Here is a 17,762-nt window from a genome sequence, read left to right on the forward strand (position 1 = left end):
GATGTCATAGTTAATTGCATGCTTGCATGTATGCCTGATATTATGGAACATCTAAGAAAAGTGGTTGTGCCTTATATTATGGAATGGAGGGAGTACCAACAGAAGGTAAAGGCGATTTGAATCAAGGTCAATCCATTCTTCAACACCGAAAATGATATGGAAGACACTTCAAAAGTTCATAGGTACAAGTATAGCTTGGAATACTTTCTATGTTTGCATCATTATACATGAAGCCTTTGCTCTATTGAATTCAATGAGCTTTACTCAGGGACAAGTAAAGGATAAGTGTTGCGGTGTTGTTGACGGTCGTTAAGTGCAAACTTTAACCGAACTCCTGCATAAAAGAATACAAATTATATTATCAAACTTAGTGGTAGGGGTTTATTACTAACCATTTCCATTGGTATTGGTAAATATTAGTATGCAGGTTTACCGTAATATATAAAAAGTAAACTTTAGTAGATATAGATCATTGTTCATATGGTGCAATATACTAGTGCACAACAATAAAGAACAAGATATGTTTTCAACAGCACAAGAATACATGTTGCTTCAAATCTATACCTAATTAAAAAATATGCAAGGTTTCCGTGTGCCCCTTTCGTCCGTCCCCCTCCCGCGACTCCCTCTCTTGCTGCGCTTCCGCCTCCTCCTCCCGATCCCCGCTCCCCGCTCCCTCCTCCCGGTGGCCTCCATCTCTCTCCCTCGTGATCCAAAAAATCGTCCGATCTACCCCCGTTGTGTGCCCTCCCCCTTCACCCGCAGACCTTCTCCCCCTCACAACCCTTTTCCTCTTTGGCCCCCTCCTCCCCGTCGCACCTCCTCTCCCCTGCGTTCCTTCCCTCCTGCGCGTTCGACGAAAACGGAAACGCCTCGTCTGGGAACGCGTTTTGACGCACTCACTTGTGCACATTCACCACCAGAGCTCGTCATTGTTGTTTCTCTCTCCGTCGGGACCATGTCGTTGTTGTTCCTACTATTTTGGTTTTCTTCATTGCTCTTCCCAGTGCCCCTCTTCTCCCCTGCATTCCCTCCCTCTTGCGCGTTCAAAGAAAACAGAACCCCCTCGTCTGAGAACGCGTTTTGATGCACTCACCCGCCCGGGTTCACCACCAGAGTTCGTCATTGTCGTTTCTCTCTCCGTCAGACCATGTCATTGTTGTTCTTGCTATTCTGGTTTTCTTCATTGTGCGTTCACCACCAGAGCTCGTCGTTGTCATTTCTCTCTGTGTCGGGACCACGTCATTGTTGTTCCTGCTATTCAGGTTTTCTTCATTGCCAACCGCCACCATCTATAGATGAGTCATATCGTGGGACACGTCTGGCCAACTTACTCGCCGCTGTTTGGTCACCAGAGAATCGGCGCCCATCTTCCTTTCTCTTTTGTTTCTTCTTTCGGCTAGGGAAGACGATGACATTGTTAGTCGTTTGTTTCTTCATCTTTCGTTCTTCCTACGCGTTGAAGGAAAAAGTAACCCCTACATCCAATCGTGTTCATCCCCAGAGCTTGCCGTTACCCTCCCTCTATCAGTACCACGTCATTGCCAACCGCATCCATGTTGATCTGATTTTCTTTGTTACCAACCTCCACCATCTATGGACGAAGGCACTATTCCTTCCTGGCCTAGCCTAACCATGCTCCTGGACCGCTCACATAATATTTAAACAATATGAATATGAATATAACAGAAAAATTCTAATTTATGTCAATGAACGGGTATATGTTCATAATTAATGCATGGATCGGATTTGCATATATGGGCTGAAATAAGTTTTTTTAAAAATTTTTTAGCTAATTTCAGTTGTTTTTTCATTTACAATATTAATTTGAGCACTATTTGATCTATTAAAAAATATTAAAATTTTTTAATTATCATTCGGGCCAAAGTTATTTGTAGTTTTATGTTGTTATTATATGATTATATTTCCTTCAGACCAATTGTGATATATAGTTTAGTATTTTAATTTAACCATATTTCTTTCAGTCCAATTGTATTACGTGGCTTAGAATTTTAATTTATATCGATGAATGTTATTTAGAATCCGTTGCAACGCACGGGCATTGTTCTAGTTATAGAAAACATAAGTTGGATACAAATGTTTGAATACACAAATTTACTCCAAATTAATAAAATGACATTGATAGAATATATATATATATATATATATATATATATATATATATATATATTCTTAATTTTAACTTTTCTCTCATTGTTCTTGATTCAGATATTGGAAAGTTCTTAGTTGGCTGGAGTGGCTGGTGCAGAAACCGCCGCATTGCTACTTTCGCTGATTTCAGCACCAAAGCTCTTAGGAGTCCCCTCGATGCTGATCTCCTCAAAGTTTTGAGGGCTTATACTATAACTTCCTTGCCCACCCTTCCTAGATCTTCGCAGCATCACTAGTCGTTATGCTACCTCCTTCATATCAGGTCGTTCTTCAACCTTTTCTTTCAAACACTCCATTGCCAGCCTGCCAATTTCTTCAAGGATGAGGATGTCTTCTTCAATTTCAATATCCTTGTCGAACATCATTCTCCCACTATTCTCTTTATCGTAGGACTTCTGGAACTCAATGATCAGGCTACAATTTTCACCATATATTGTTGGCTTTCTACTTATGAGTTCAAGTAGTACAACTCCAAAGCTATACACATCACTCTTCTGTGTTAAATGACCAGTCTTATGGAACACTGGGTCTATGTAGCCCATGCTTCCTACCACAAACATGGTAAAGTCTTTGTCTACAGTAAGAAGCTTGGAAGTTCCAAAGTCTGATATCTTAGGGATGAACTTATCCGTTAGAAGTATGTTGGCTGGTTTGACATCGCCATGTCGTATGGTACGATTAGTTGAGGAGTGCATGTATCTTAGACCTTCGGCAGATTCAATTGCAATGTCTAGGCGTAAGTGTAATGGTAGAGGGATATTTCCATCACCATGGAGAATATCTTGCAGATTGCCATTAGCCGCAAATTCATATACCAACATCGGAACATCCACCTCCAAGCAACAACCCAAAAGTTTGATAATGTTGTTGTGCATCATTTGCGACTGAATAATTACCTCATTTGTGAAATCATCCTTTCGTGCTTCATTTACCTCAATTGAGGTCTTCACAGCGACAATAGTATTATCTCCAAGAGTCCCCTTGTATACCTTACCAAAGCCTCCTTGACCAAGAACCTCTGAATTGTTCTTTGTGATCTTTTTTAGCTCATCTTTGGAAAAAATCTAGACATTGTCCACTTTCTGTAGTATTGAAACACCATTCTTTTTGAAATATTCATTCATTTTCTGCTTTTGAAACATCACAAGTGTAATAAGAAAAGCGACAATCAGGAAGGAAAAACCCAAGCAGACACCTACAAAGAAAACAAATTCATGTCAATTGTTATTACCATTTTGGTTTAGTTACTGATGATTCTAAAGGTTAAAAAAGCTAAATTTAGGGCATACGAAAACTAAAAATTCCCACACTATAATCTGGAAAAAGAAAATACTAGAAATTCTCACCTTAACAGGGAAAAAGATCTCAAAGTAGAATTCAATTGCAAACTCTCTTAGAATAACTACTTAAATTTAGGAGCTAGATCTCAACATGGAATTCAATTTGGGTATTAATTTGGGTATTAATTCAAACATAAATATGGACTAATACATATTTTTAATGCGTGTTATGCATGGATGTTAGGGATTAGATTTGTTTACGAATTGGATTTATTGTCATGCTAATCCAATAAATTGGGCTTTCCTTTTGTGGGTATTCAATTTTATTCCAACTCTTTTGGAACAAAGGAACAAAAAACACAGAAATAGGAAAAACACGTGAAAAGCTAAGAAATTTCAACATACAGTTTGTGAAACTTGAGTTATTAGATCACATGAATATGTTAGGGGAGAGAGATAGATACAAACACACCTAACAAAGTGGAGGAGAATTCAAACCTCCTTTCTTTTTCCTTTTGAAAGTATAGGAATTCTCTCCTTTTCATAGGATTTTAAGATACTTCACAAAGATGGATTATTGTTGAATTTTCTCTCCAATTAATATGAAAATTTTAGTTCTTACGTAATAATGGGTAACTTCTACAAGTGCATCCTATTAACATCAACAAATATTTCTATAATCAAATGATTCAATATTTCTCCAAAAAAATCAACGCTGCCTTGGATTATATTATCCCTAGCAAACTACGCCCCTGTGTTGCCCTCCCGCGCGGGCAGCTCGGGGTGAAAGCCCTAGCCACCGCCCCACCCATATCCCCCAGACCCATCTTCAACTCACCGCCGACGGAGCGAGCCAGGATGACGGCAATAGGGAATCTTTCCCAGCGGTGAGCCACCACTCATGTGAGAGAGGTGGTGTGACATCCCGGCCCAATAAGGATTAGGCCTGTGTGGCCCATGTGAGCTGTGTGCGCATGTTTAGTACCACCTTGCTAGTTTAGCACGAGTGGAACCGACTTATAAGGCCTCTTCCCTCCAACGACATCACTCCCGGGTTAACCCTTTTACACGAAGCGAGGACGAAAGTGTAAGTGGGGTGGTGTGTGTAAGTGGGCCCGCTCGTCGGTTGGGCTGGGCTACGCGGTTCTGGAGGGAGGGCTGTTACAGGTGGCACAGCGCCGCGACCCAGCATGGCGTTGCAGTGCAGTGGTGCAGGGATAGACAAAGGGCGAAGACGCAATGCGGCCAGGCGACGGCGTGAGGCGGCTCGTGGCGATCAGGCGACGGCTAGATCCGGTAGGTGCAACCGAATCCGTCACAACCGTGGCTGGATCCTTACCTTCACGGCCAGATCAGGCGGTGGCTTTCGTCGGGGTTTAGCAGGGGAGTGGGTGGTGGCATGAGTGGCGAAGCAAAGTAAGGCCGTGGAGATGGTGAGGTGGTGCGTAGCTGTGGAGGTGCCAAGCAGCACAGCCAGTGCCAAGCAGCACAGCCAGTGATGGGAGGACGATGACGCAGTGATTACCGGTGGCTGCGAGACGCGGCTACGACCGATGGGATGGTGCTGCTGGCGAGGTGCGGCCGCATGATCTAGTGACGGCAGCCGATTTCAGGGCAAGGCGATGGCGGTGCAATCGGGTGGCCTATGGTGGCGGTGATGTGGGCTTGGCCAAGGTGCCTATGGCGGCGGCGTGAGGTGGGGGTGCAGGCTTGCGGCGGACTCTCATCTAGATGCTAGTCCTCTTGTGGCAGTGCCTTGCTGCCATAAGATGGCCATGCTGGCTGGCTAGTGCGGGGGAGAGGGGATCCATTATTATCTCTCACCCTTGCCCTCGCCAACCCAATTGTATGGATGGAGATTGGGTGTGCCAGACGTCGAGCTCCTACTTGATGGCCGGCTGGAGGTGAGGCATTGGCATGGTGGTTGTGCATTGAAGGTGCTCAGTTGGTGGTTGTTGCTGATGCGAGTAGGTGCATTTTTGGCATGGCGGTTGGAAGATTACGGGTAAAAGCTAGCCTATTTGGGTCGACAACAGCAACGCTTGCGGGTGCTGCTTTCCCTTGGTGCATTGTTGCAGAATCTCTCCTACTCCCTCCCTCTAATGGATTTCTTCAGGTGAAAACCACGTCCTGTCCCAGGACGGGTGACGATGGCGGCATTCTCGGCGTCGTATCCTCCATGGAGGCATCGTTTGAGGTTCTCTTCCCATAGGGGAGCCATGTACCTATTTGTTCTTCAATAGTGGGTTTCCGGTTGTAAGCGTGATGTGTTGTTTTTCTTTTCCTAGCTATAGACTTCCAAGGCTATAAACTTGTATTTTTTTTCTGCTATATCAATACAAAACTTTGCACTATTTTGTGCGGGTCTTTTTTTAAATATTATCCTAGCAACAACATAAGTAATGCATCTTTGTGTGACAGGTGGGTCCAAATTAGTCCAAACATATAAAATTGCAACTTCCTGATAACATACTTTAATACTGTTGTAGTTCTCCGAAATGCCTAATTCAAGTTTGTAGAAAAAAACTATTAGTTTTGATAAAATAGTTGTAGCTTTTTGAGATGCACTCTATGCAAAGTGATCAGCACCAGAAGCTTTTATATCGATCGAGGCCTAACTTTTGCTAGTGATATGCATTTGCGTTTGATGCATCAAACCATCAATTTGTATTGGTAGTGTGTGCATGGAAATTTTTTTAGGTAAACGGCACAAGCATCTATGGTTAGCTAGCTTCATTTTTTTACCAACTTTTACACGAGAACTAATACTTACTTGCTCCGTTTCATATTGCACTAGAACGGATACCCTCATCTCAATCGGGCGGTAAGCCCCATCTCAATCGGGCATAGCGTCCGTCACAGGCTAGAAGTCACTGATGTGAAGAGCTATCTCAATCGGGCAAACGGCCGTCACGGATGATTCTATCTTAATCGGGCCCTAAGTAAAGCCCGTCACCGATAGCTTTGACCCAGACGACCAGTCAAACTATAGCCCGTCACAGATGATCTATCTCAATCGGGCCACAACTAGCGCCCGTCACAGATGACCCTTATCTGTGACGGGCATTACTCATCTGTGACGGGCATTAACTTATGCTAGAGTTAATGCCCGTCACAGATGAGTATATTCCAAAAAAATAAATTTTATTTTTTGGCTAGCCCTCACTCGTGTGCATTACTCATCTGTGACGGGCATTAACTTATGCTAGAGTTAATGCCCGTCACAGATGAGTATATTCCAAAAAAATAAATTTTATTTTTTGGCTAGCCCTCACTCGTGTGCACTCACGCGGGAAGTTCAAACTTCCCAGTCAGTCACCCATCCCGAAATTGCTCTGGACCAAGCACACTTAACGTCAAAGTTTTTTAGAGATTGGCTTCCGAAAAAGTAATTGTAACATGTTGGTACGAGTATTCTATTAATCCTATTATGCCCTAGGCCAGAATATCAAATTGGGGTTATTAAATGATTTCAAATGGAAAAGTCACCAAAACCAAAGTTGTAGAACACATTGAGGTGCAAAATTTTTATTTTGGTCATTTCTCCATCTGACTCTATTTAAACAATTTGAAATTTGAAATTCAAAGTTTGAAAAGTTCAAATAGAATTTTAGATCAGTGAACGACTTCAATTGAAAAAGTCATCAACAACAAAGTTGTATAACTCATAAAAATCTATAACTTTTATTTTGGTCATTTTTCTATATAACATTTTTTGAACCGTTTGAATTTAAATTTAAAAATATGACAACTTCAAACAATATTTTCAAATACTAAATGATATCAACTGAAAAAGTCATCAACAACAAAGTTGAATAACTCATCAAGATCTAAAACTTTTATTTAGGTCATTTCTTCATACGACAAAGTGATAGTAACATTGTTAACAAAATTGACATATCTCTTATCTGGTTTTATAAACTATAACACATATATGTAAAATTTGTGAATAATATTACTAACATTTCGTCAGATGAAGAAATAACAAAAATAAAAGTTTTAGATATTGATGAGTTATTCAACTTTGTTGTTGATGACTTTTTCAATTGAAATCATTTAGTATTTGAAAATATTGTTTGAAGTTGTCATATTTTTAAATTCTAATTCAAATTGTTCAAAATAATGTTATATTGAAAAATGACCAAACTAAAAGTTGTAAATATTGATAAGTTATACAACTTTGTTGTTGACATTTTTTCTATTTGAAATCATTTACTACCCGTAAAATTATTTTGCTATAGTAAAATTATTTTTCCATTTCATATGAAAAATGGAAAAATAGTCATCGGTGACGGGCTTTAGTTAATGCCCGATAGAGATTAAGTATATAGCCCGTCACTGATGAGTCATCTGTGACGGGCCTAGTTGTTATCTCAAACAGGCCTCAAGTTGGTGCACGTCACAGATGATGGTCATTTGTGACGGGCCACAACTTGAGGCCCGTTTGAGATATGGAATGTTATCTCAAACGGGTCTAAAGTTGTGGCCCGTCACAGATGATGGTCATCTGTGACGGGCCACAACTTGAGGCCCGTTTGAGATATGGAATGTTATCTCAAACGGGTCTAAAGTTGTGGCCCGTCACAGATGATGGTCATCTGTGACGGCCTTAAGTTTTATACCCATCTAACATGTCTGTGTGACCATATCTCAATCGGGCACTTTTAGGCCCGATTAAGATGACTTCCTTGTGACGGTCCGCTATTTCTAAGCACATTAGAGCCCGTCACATATAGAAGTATCTGTACTAGTGTTATTACTCACCTTGGGTTTGTCACGGGTCGAACATCTTCAAGTTAGATTAAATTTATAAAAAAAATACTGACATATATTACATCAAATTAATTAGTTTTATTAAATCCATCATTGATTATATTTTCATAGTGTATATATTTTGTATTAAAATTGTTCCTATATATTTATGTAAACTAGGTCAAACTTAAATAAGAAGTTTGACTTATAATAAATTCAATATAACTTATAGTATGCAATGGAGGGAATATCCTTCAAAACATAATTCATTATGGCTAACACAAAAACAAAAGGGTAAAACCCCATGCTTGCATAGGTTGATGATGACTAGTTTAATTTTAATAATTTTTAAAGACTGACACCGGTGGAGAAATCAGGTCGGTCAGCCAAATTTCACAATAATCCCGGTTCTAATAAAAACCGGGACTAAAAAGCATCTTTAGTCCCGGTTTAAAAGTTGAGGGGTACTTTTTTGATCTTTAGGTTGAGGGGTACTAAAAATTATTTTTACTCCCGGTTCAAGAAATTGTCGGGCTCAAGACAGACCGCAACTATTTTTACTCCTGGTTTGTATAAACAACTAGGACTAAAGATATATTTTTAGTCCCGGTTGTTTATACCAACCGGGAGGAAAGAGCACCTCGAGCCGCGCGCGCCATCTTTATCCGCTCTTCTCTCGATCTCCTCTCCCCTCTCATTAATATTTCCTCTCCATCCCTTCCTCTCCCCTTCATTCCCCATCTGATCCTTCCTCTCCCCTTCCCCTTCCTTTCCCGTTTGCCCCTTTCCCCTCTCTGGAGCGCCGGCCGGGCGGGAGCGGCGGCGGCCGGGCGGGCGGCTAGCCAGGCAAGCGCGGCAGGCGGCCAGCCAAGCGGGAGCGGCGACGGCCGGGCGGGCGAGCGCCTGGGCGGGAGCGGCGATGGCCGGCCGGGCGAGTGCGGCGGGCGGGGCGGGCGGGCGGGCAGCCAGGCAGGAGCGGCGACGGCCGGGCGCGGCGGCCGGCCGGGCGGAAGCGGCGGCGGCCGTGTTGGCGCGGAGGCGAGAGGACGGGAGGCCGGCGGCACCCTCCCCTCTGCTGCCGGATTTTTTTTAATTTGTGATTCATTAGATTTGATCTGTGATATATGTGATATTGGATTGGATTTGATCTGTGATGTATGTGATATTGGATTTGATCTAGGATATATTTGAGTTATGGTGTATTTCTTTTAGGATTTGTGATGTATTTTTTGTTTGAGAATCTGTGATGCATTTCTTTCTAGATCTGTGATGCTAGTTTTCTTTTTAGATGATTTGAGGATATGATTGAGGATATTTAGGGAGCAGATCGATTTGAGAAAAAAAAAACAACCGGGACTGCTCTCACCATCTTTAGTCCCGGTTATTTCACCCGAGACTAAAGATGGGCATCTTTAGTCCCGGATAACCAGGAGTATAGGGGGGTTCCCACCCGGGAATAAAGCCCCTTTCTCCACCAGTGTGAATTAGTATGAATGCTTTGGTTTCGTAGAAATAAAATGATCATATATATAGGATGCTGTAATCTACTATGTGTTACGTGGACGCTAGTCCAAACACTTTTGTCGAGTAACAGTAACATGCTTTAATTATGAAAGTTACCTCAGTTATTGCTTGGAATATTTGAAAAAAATACAATTTAATCTTATAGCAAGTTTAATAATATAGCCAACTACTAGTTAAAAAAATAAACTATCATATATAGTCAATATCTAATATCAATATATATTACATCATTAATACCTAATCCACTCATCTCTCACATGGTTTATTAGAGTCATCACTGTAGCTGGCTATAAATCTGTAACCCGTTTTTTTTCTCTCTCGTATCCTCTCTCCTTCATATAAGCATAAATATGATAGTAATTTGTACAGTTCATTTACATATTGTACTCGTTCTTATAAAGTTATTCTCTTGGTTTCCTCATGGAAATTGATGGTTAGGACAGAGCTAATTAATTAAGTCTGGATTTACTACGTACAATCGATCCTTTTGTGCAATGATGAATCATGGATTAGCACCTTATAATCCCTTTTATATTTATGAGTTTTGCTTAAAGTGTATATATTTTGTAAAGTTTCAAATAAACACCCATTGACCTAGTTAGCTAATAATTCATTTTGTAGGTGCTTAATTATATAAAGAGTAAATTTCACAAAACCACATATACTATTACCAAACTATCATAAAACTACAGATTTAACTCGGTGTATGACAAAACTACACATTTAACACCAAATTTATCACAAAACTACACATTTAAGATGAAGTGTCACAAAACTACACGTTTAGCAACTAAATTATCATAAAACTATAGGTCTAGAACCAATTTAATCACAAAGTAATAATGTTTATAACTCCACCATAACAATGGTGCTAGGGATTTAAACTCCAAAAGTTGTAGTTTTATGATAAGTTTAATATTAAATATGCATATTTTTGTGATAACTTAGTCAAAATACATGTAGTTTTGTGAAATTTACTTTAATATAAAATATAAGCTTGAAACTAACAAATTAATAAATGTGGAACTAATAATTAATAGAGATGCAATACGTATATATGGACGTACCAAGTGCAATTCTTGATGCAACGGGGAACTTAGGAGTGCACCGTTGTGTCTTTGCATCATTAGACTGGTAACCTGCGTGGCAATGACACGTGTAATTGCCTGGGATGTTGTTGCATACTCCGTTACAGTGATACAGCTCGGGCGCTAGGCACTCGTTGATGTCTGCACACATATGCATGGTAGTATATATAATTCATCCGTTTGCTCGTTAATGAATTACTCCCTCCGTTTCAGACAGGTTATAATACGTTTTAACTTTTATCAAAGTCAAACTATTCTAAGATTAACTAATTATAAAAAAAAATTAGTAATATTTATAACACCAACATAGTTTCATTAAATCTATAATTAAATAAATTTTTATAATATATTAGTCTTGGAATAAAAAATATTACTATTTTTTCTACAAAATTAGTTAAACTTAGAGTAGTTTGACTTTGAGTAAAGTTAAAAGTTTTATAACCTGAAACGGAGGGAGTACTAATTAAGAGTTAGTAATATAAATTGCTGTGGGCTGCATATACATATATATACTCCCTCCGTTTCTAAATATTTGACGCCGTTGACTTTTTTAAATATATTTCACCGTTCGTCTTATTCAAAAAATTTAAGTAATTATTAATTCTTGTCCTATCATTTGATTTATTGTTAAATATACTTATATATATACATATAGTTTTACATATTTTACAAAAGTTTTTGAATAAGACGAACGGTCAAACATGTGCTAGCTAAAAAGTTAACGGTATCAAATATTTAGAAATGGAGGGAGTATATAATGGGTACGTACCCAGACATCCTTTGCCCTGCTTGTCATCGTAATACTCATAAGGGTTCCCATGGTAGCCTGGGAGGCACCTGCAGAAGTAACCGGGGCCGTTGGTGGAGTTGACGCACTCGCTGTTGTCGCTGACGCAGGCGTACGACCCAGCTGGTGGTTTCTTCCCCAGCGCCAGCGGAGGACAGGCCGAGTCGTCGTCGCGGATGGCCCAGTCCAGCCACACTGGCATGTTCCGGTTCAGCTCCTTATTGAGGTCAGACCTCTGGAAGACGTACTCCTCCTTGGCCACGAGGAAGGCGTAGTCGCAGGGGCTGAAATCCACCTACTTGGTACGGTTCCACGAGTCGAAGACGAGGGTGTTGTCGGTGAGGCCACCGGGGATGTCGACATGGCAGCAGCCGGCACCGGCGCACTTGCCGTCTTGTGCGCTCCTGGAGTCGTTGCAGTAGGCGATGCAGCCGGTGTAGTAGAGGTACGGGTATAGGCCGCCCTCACTGTTGCCGTTCTTGGTGTACACCATGGTGTTGCAGCCGAGGACGACCAGCATGTTCAGCTCATCGGAGATGCGGTACACGCCGGTCTTGTTCAGCTCTACCTCGCCGTTGAAATCTTGGGTTTTTGTTGGGTCGTCGTAGCACTTGTATGCCACCGGCAGCATCACCTTCGCCATTGGAGGCGACTCCACCGACAGGTTCTGCACGATGCTCAAGCTGGTGGCCGCCAGGGTCGGCACCAAGTCGCCGCTGCCGTTCCTCGTATTGCACTCGATCTCAAACCCAACGCCGCGGGAGCAGTTGGGGCCGATGCCGAATGGGTACGGGATGTCCACGTCGCCGCACCTTGTCTGGCAGCTGCCACTACCGGCACCGGCGGCGGAAGAACCCACAACCACAAGCAGCAGCAGGGCCCCTGCTACTGCTACTGCCCTCAACGCCATCCACCACATATCTACCTATCTATCTCTACTTCTTCCTTGGCAGCGCGCTGGCCTCCCGGCCGCTTATCCATCATCGATCATCGAGCTACTAATTAACTACTACTATACTCAGCCATGCATCTAGCTGTCATGCATGTGTCCTCCCACTACATTTATAACTAGACCTGCAAAGTCTACCAAGTTAGTCAATATAAATTACGTATTCCAACCTTGTATAACTTGTATAACTTGATTAGAAATAAAAACTTGATAGTGACCGATGTGTTAGAAGGACCCCTTTCAATGTTTCTTTTAGAAAAGCAATTATAGAGAAAAACTTGGAAGAACATGGAGTTAATATTGCTTCAAATGTGGTGAGTGTCAATTTGAATGATAGGCAAGACCAATTCTTTTGCAAGAGCAATAAAAATGGGTTGTTTTACAAACTCCATGTATAAAGCTCTTATGTTTAATGGTGTAATACCTAGGAAATCTTTAATTTGGAAGCTAAGGATTCCTTGAAAAATTAAAATTTTCCTTTGGTATATTGAAAGGGGGTGATTCTAACAAAAAATAATCTTGCTAAAAGAAGATAGAAGGGTAGCTTGCTTTGTAGCTTTTGTAACTCTAATGAGTAAATTCAACATCTCTTCTTTGATTGCACAATGGCTAGATACATTTGGAGTGCAATCTATCTTACTTTTGGAATCAAGCAACCCCGTAATTAATAGTTCACACTTGTTTGGAAATTGGTTAAGAGGTTTTGAACCTAAACTTAAAAGACAAACTTGGGTGGGCATAGCAGCAATTTGTTGTTCTTTGTGGCTCAGTAGGAATGAGTTAGTCTTTAATGGCTACAACCACGTATCTTTCTTGCAGGTAATTTTCAAAGCAACTCAGTTGGCAAGGCTTTGGTCTTTGCTTCTTAAGGAAGACGAAGGCATTGAAGTAATCGCGAAATGCAAGCTTTTAGAGAAGCGTATGATGGAGCTTTTCTCTACTTTTGGGTGGAACTTTAGAAGAAGAATTGAAGCTTAGCTTTTAGTTCCTCTTGCTTGTTGTCCGTCTTTAAAAACTTTTTATGCTTTACCCATGTAACGGGATAGTCTTATGTACTCGTGTTTGTGACTTTTAGGCTGTGTACATCCTCACAAGGTGTAGAGGCCGGGTTTAATATAATCCATTATCTAAAAAAATTATGTATTGTTCATCAATATACCTCATTTTGAAAAATATATGGCGCCATTGACTTTTTTTAAAACATTTGACCATTCGCCATATCAAATATTTAATATGAAAAAAATATAAAAGTCACAACAAAATAAATGATATTTATATATAATATTTTTAATAAGAAGAATGATCAAACATTATGCGAAAAGTCAATGGCATCATACATTTTGAAATGGAAAGAGTACCTCCAAGCCTTAGCATATTTAGAGGATCGATCCGCATAACGCATGCAATTTTCTTCCTGGCCACCGTTGGAGGGAAACGCTAGAAACATGCATACCTCGAGAAACGCACGTGGCGGTGGGGTCTGCCCGGATACAGCTTCTAGCAATGCATAAATATGTTGCCCACTAAAATTGCCGTCAGGGCTACGGAAGGCCTTCACCCTCCCCACCATCGCTACCACCACCCTCGCCGAATGGTGGGACAATGTACCACTGAGGCACGTGCCTCATCCCCTTCCATCCCCCTTTCCTGTTGTCAGCCACCTCCATCACTATCGTGGCTACACTTGACATCGACAAGGAGGTCAAGCTTAGATCGCCGTAGATCTAGGGCGAGGGAACATCGACATTGGTGATGCCTAGAATTTCATTATTAAAAAATAAGGAAAAGTCCATTTCACAACCCCACCCCCAAACTACAAAACCAGGTATTATACACCCTCCAACCGTCAATACCGGACATTTTACCCCCATAGAGCAATGTTATATTGGTTTTGAATGCCACGTCAGCATAAGGTCTCACCAGTCAGGACCATCCCTTCCTTCTTCATCCTTCCTCTTTAGATAATCTCTCCGAGGAGCATAAGCAGCTGACAAGCTCCCTCCCTAGGTCCCCGGCATCCTCTCTTCCTATCTCCACCCCCCACGAGCTCCCACCCCCTCCCCCCGCTCCTCTAAGGTGGTCCATCGACATCCATGGTGAGGCACATGAAGGGGAGATGTCGCGGTGAGTGACGGTGCAGGATCTGATGGGTTGATACATGGAGCAGCAAGAAGTCGAGGAGGTCACCACCACCACCTTCATGAATCACGACCTTGTTGTCTCCGCCATGTCGTCAAGCTCAAGTTCCTCAACCCTAAGCCCCGTCACCTCTGCCGAACATAGTGTCCCCAAGCAACTCAAGCTCCACCGTCGAGCTCATGTCACGCGTCGGTGCTGATCTCAAGCTCGATATCGCCAACACGATTTCATGTTCACCGGCGGTTAGCGTGGGATGGAAGGTCAGAGCGACAGCAACAAGGGAGGGGGATCTAGAACTTACGAGCTCTCGGAAAGGCGAAGGAGGAGCTCGAGCTCATCGGCTCTCAGAAGGTCGACAGGGTGGGGGAAGATCAAGCTCACCGGTGCTCGGGGGTGCAACAACAGAGGTGGTGCTCGATCCCAGCTACCACCAAAAGCTCCTACCATCGCCAGAGCCACTCGCGCAAGATTACATTATCCTCGATCTTGGGGAGAAGGCTTGAATTTGCTGGCGACTATGCTGGTCGAAGATGGTCCGGAGAAAAGAAGCACTAGATTGCCCTTTGCATGACGCCATTAGTGTCATCGTTGCAAGATGAATCTGTTCCTAGATGAACTCGCGCGGTGCTCGCCCAAATCTCTCTCTTGAGCTTGCCGGTGCTAGCCTCTGAGTTTGGAGCCTTGCCTGGGAATCCAGATGCTTTGTACGGGGCAAAGAAAGGGACTAAAGAGAGAAAGATGGGGAAGGAGGAAGAAGAAGGCCCTAACAAGCAGGTTTCCGATTTCTTTGATATTATTTTTTTGCTGATGTCACATAAACGAAAATGACTCTAATTTGGTGAAAACAACCTTAAGGAGGTAATTTAGATGGCATTGATACTTGAGGGTGTAACATGTCTGATTTTAAAATTGAGGGGTGTGTTTTAGACAAATTCAATGGTAAGGGTAACTGGACCTTCCTAAAAAAAAACCTCCAAGCTACTGTCTCCTTTTTAAAAAAACTTTATTTCTGACTATACATCAAGACATTTCATATTTGACACGTCCACTTTCTTAAAAAATTAATAAAACCTTCAACTCAATCATATCACTGATTTCTGTTGTGCTATATGCACAACGTAGTTATTGATGTTGGAAATTTGGTCATAATTTGGCATATTTTAATCCAAAATAGAAAGATAATAAATATGATATTCACAAAGGGATTTGATCTAGTGACAGTGCTAGATGTAGTCAACATGAGCATGATTTTTATAATATAAATTAACATAGGATTGTAATTCTAAGGATAGCATGATCAAAATGTAAATAACAGGAAGGACATCAATTGGAGATAGAACCATATACCCAGAAAAATGACATCAATTGGAGATAGAACCATATACCCAGAAAAATGGTGCAGTGGAGGTTGAGGCATTTGTATTACGTACCTCCGCTGGTGCACGGTAACACAGAATCAATTACCATACATTACAAAATGAGAGAGAGAGAGCAGCAACTACCGCTCAGCCTCATGCCACGGCCTGGCCCGCCGGGGCGCACAGTCTACCCATCTTTCTCAACCGGTCAACAAGAAGTCTTAATTGTCTCCCTATTTAAGATGAGATCTCTCCACTTAAATTTTTAAGGTGGTATTATTGTCTCTAACATTAATTGTGGGCCTATGAAATTTAATTGAATTAAATCGGGCCTAGCCCATTTATTCAACAATTGAGACAAATTTTTGTATATGTTTTTTAAATAATGATGTTAATATGCTTCGGAAGTTGGACTTCAAAGCAATGCCTGATCCAGGAATTCCTGATCCTGCACAAACCTGATGAAAATAATTGACGAATATAGCATACACAAAAACTCATACTACAAGCTTATAGACCTTTTATCATTTTTTTAACGAAAAATAACCTAAGAGGCTACTATTACACTATATGTTACATTATACAATATAATAATTATTATTTACCGGAAGATAAAAAAAAGAGGGAATTTACAAAACAACTATGCTAAATATTGTTTTCATAATCGCCAGAGGGGTTTGTCCATAGCCTCCCACCCCTCAAGAGTATTTTTGCTGACGATGATCATGTATGGCCGTCAGAAAAAAAAAAGTTTACGCTATGAAAAATCGATTTTGTACTAGTGAGAAGAAATACCTAGCTTCAAGATATCTTGGATTCGATGTTGTGCCAAAAAAGGTATAATGTCAATTTTTGCTGGCGCCATCCTAGCTAATCATGCAATTATTTGGAGTCATACAATTTGTTGAAGAGCATCTTACGGTGTGGTAGCGCCGAGCCAACTAGCTAGTGAGCGATTTAAAGATAAGCTTGAAGAGAGCATCCCCAAACATATTTTTCTAATTGTCCTTTGGTCATTATGGGAAAGGACTCATTGTTGGTCATAAAAACAACGCAATAATTAATCCCTACCGGCCGTTAGCTGTCCCATCACACAATGTCAACGATTTTTTTTTTGAAAAAAGAAGACCCGAGGTTGTAGTGCAATTAGTCAATCTTAACCATCCAGTGTAATTGATTAAGTGTCATAAACATGCACGATGCATTCATGCATCAATGCATGTTGTCCAGTGGTTGGATTAGACAATTAGATTAGAACGACCTTGTAAGGTCGGTCGGACAAGAATAACGCTAAACTTAGCTGAAACGAACTTGCATATATGGCTTGGTAGCTTAATTGAAGTTGACCTAAGTTATAATTATCCTTTCCTTTTAACATTATATATGCATCGATATATATGTCATTCTGTTCCACCACTTGTAGCTCAACAATTACCCTCCCCGGCCATAAATATATCCATTCCTAGATTTTTTTTTTCCTACTTATAACAGAGACTACAAATGACTGGAAAAATAAAGACTTTGATGTCCACCACCCCACTATATAAGGGCCTCGTTAATACCAGTTCATAATAAACATCAATACCGATTTTAAAACCGGAACTATTGACGGTGATGAGGGGATCATGAGTGCCAAATCTGAGAAGTTTTAAACCATTTAAATCAACGGGAAAACAAGGAATACAGTGTCAGCACTAACGAGGAGACGGCTGA

The 17,762-nt window shown here is 41.2% G+C and overlaps 1 protein-coding gene across 1 annotated transcript; it reads right to left on the reverse strand.

The window, feature by feature from the left end:
- Window positions 1-2,243: 2,243 nt before the first annotated feature.
- LOC107278007 (wall-associated receptor kinase 2) lies at window positions 2,244-12,513 on the reverse strand. Its single transcript, XM_066304858.1, is given in 4 exon segments — window positions 2,244-3,367; window positions 10,796-10,867; window positions 11,259-11,275; window positions 11,540-12,513. Coding segments are annotated over 4 exon segments (2,187 nt in total).
- Window positions 12,514-17,762: the final 5,249 nt, after the last annotated feature.

The sequence above is a fragment of the Oryza sativa genome, chromosome 10 (genome assembly GCF_034140825.1).
Source record: "Oryza sativa Japonica Group chromosome 10, ASM3414082v1".
Lineage (NCBI taxonomy): Eukaryota > Viridiplantae > Streptophyta > Magnoliopsida > Poales > Poaceae > Oryza > Oryza sativa.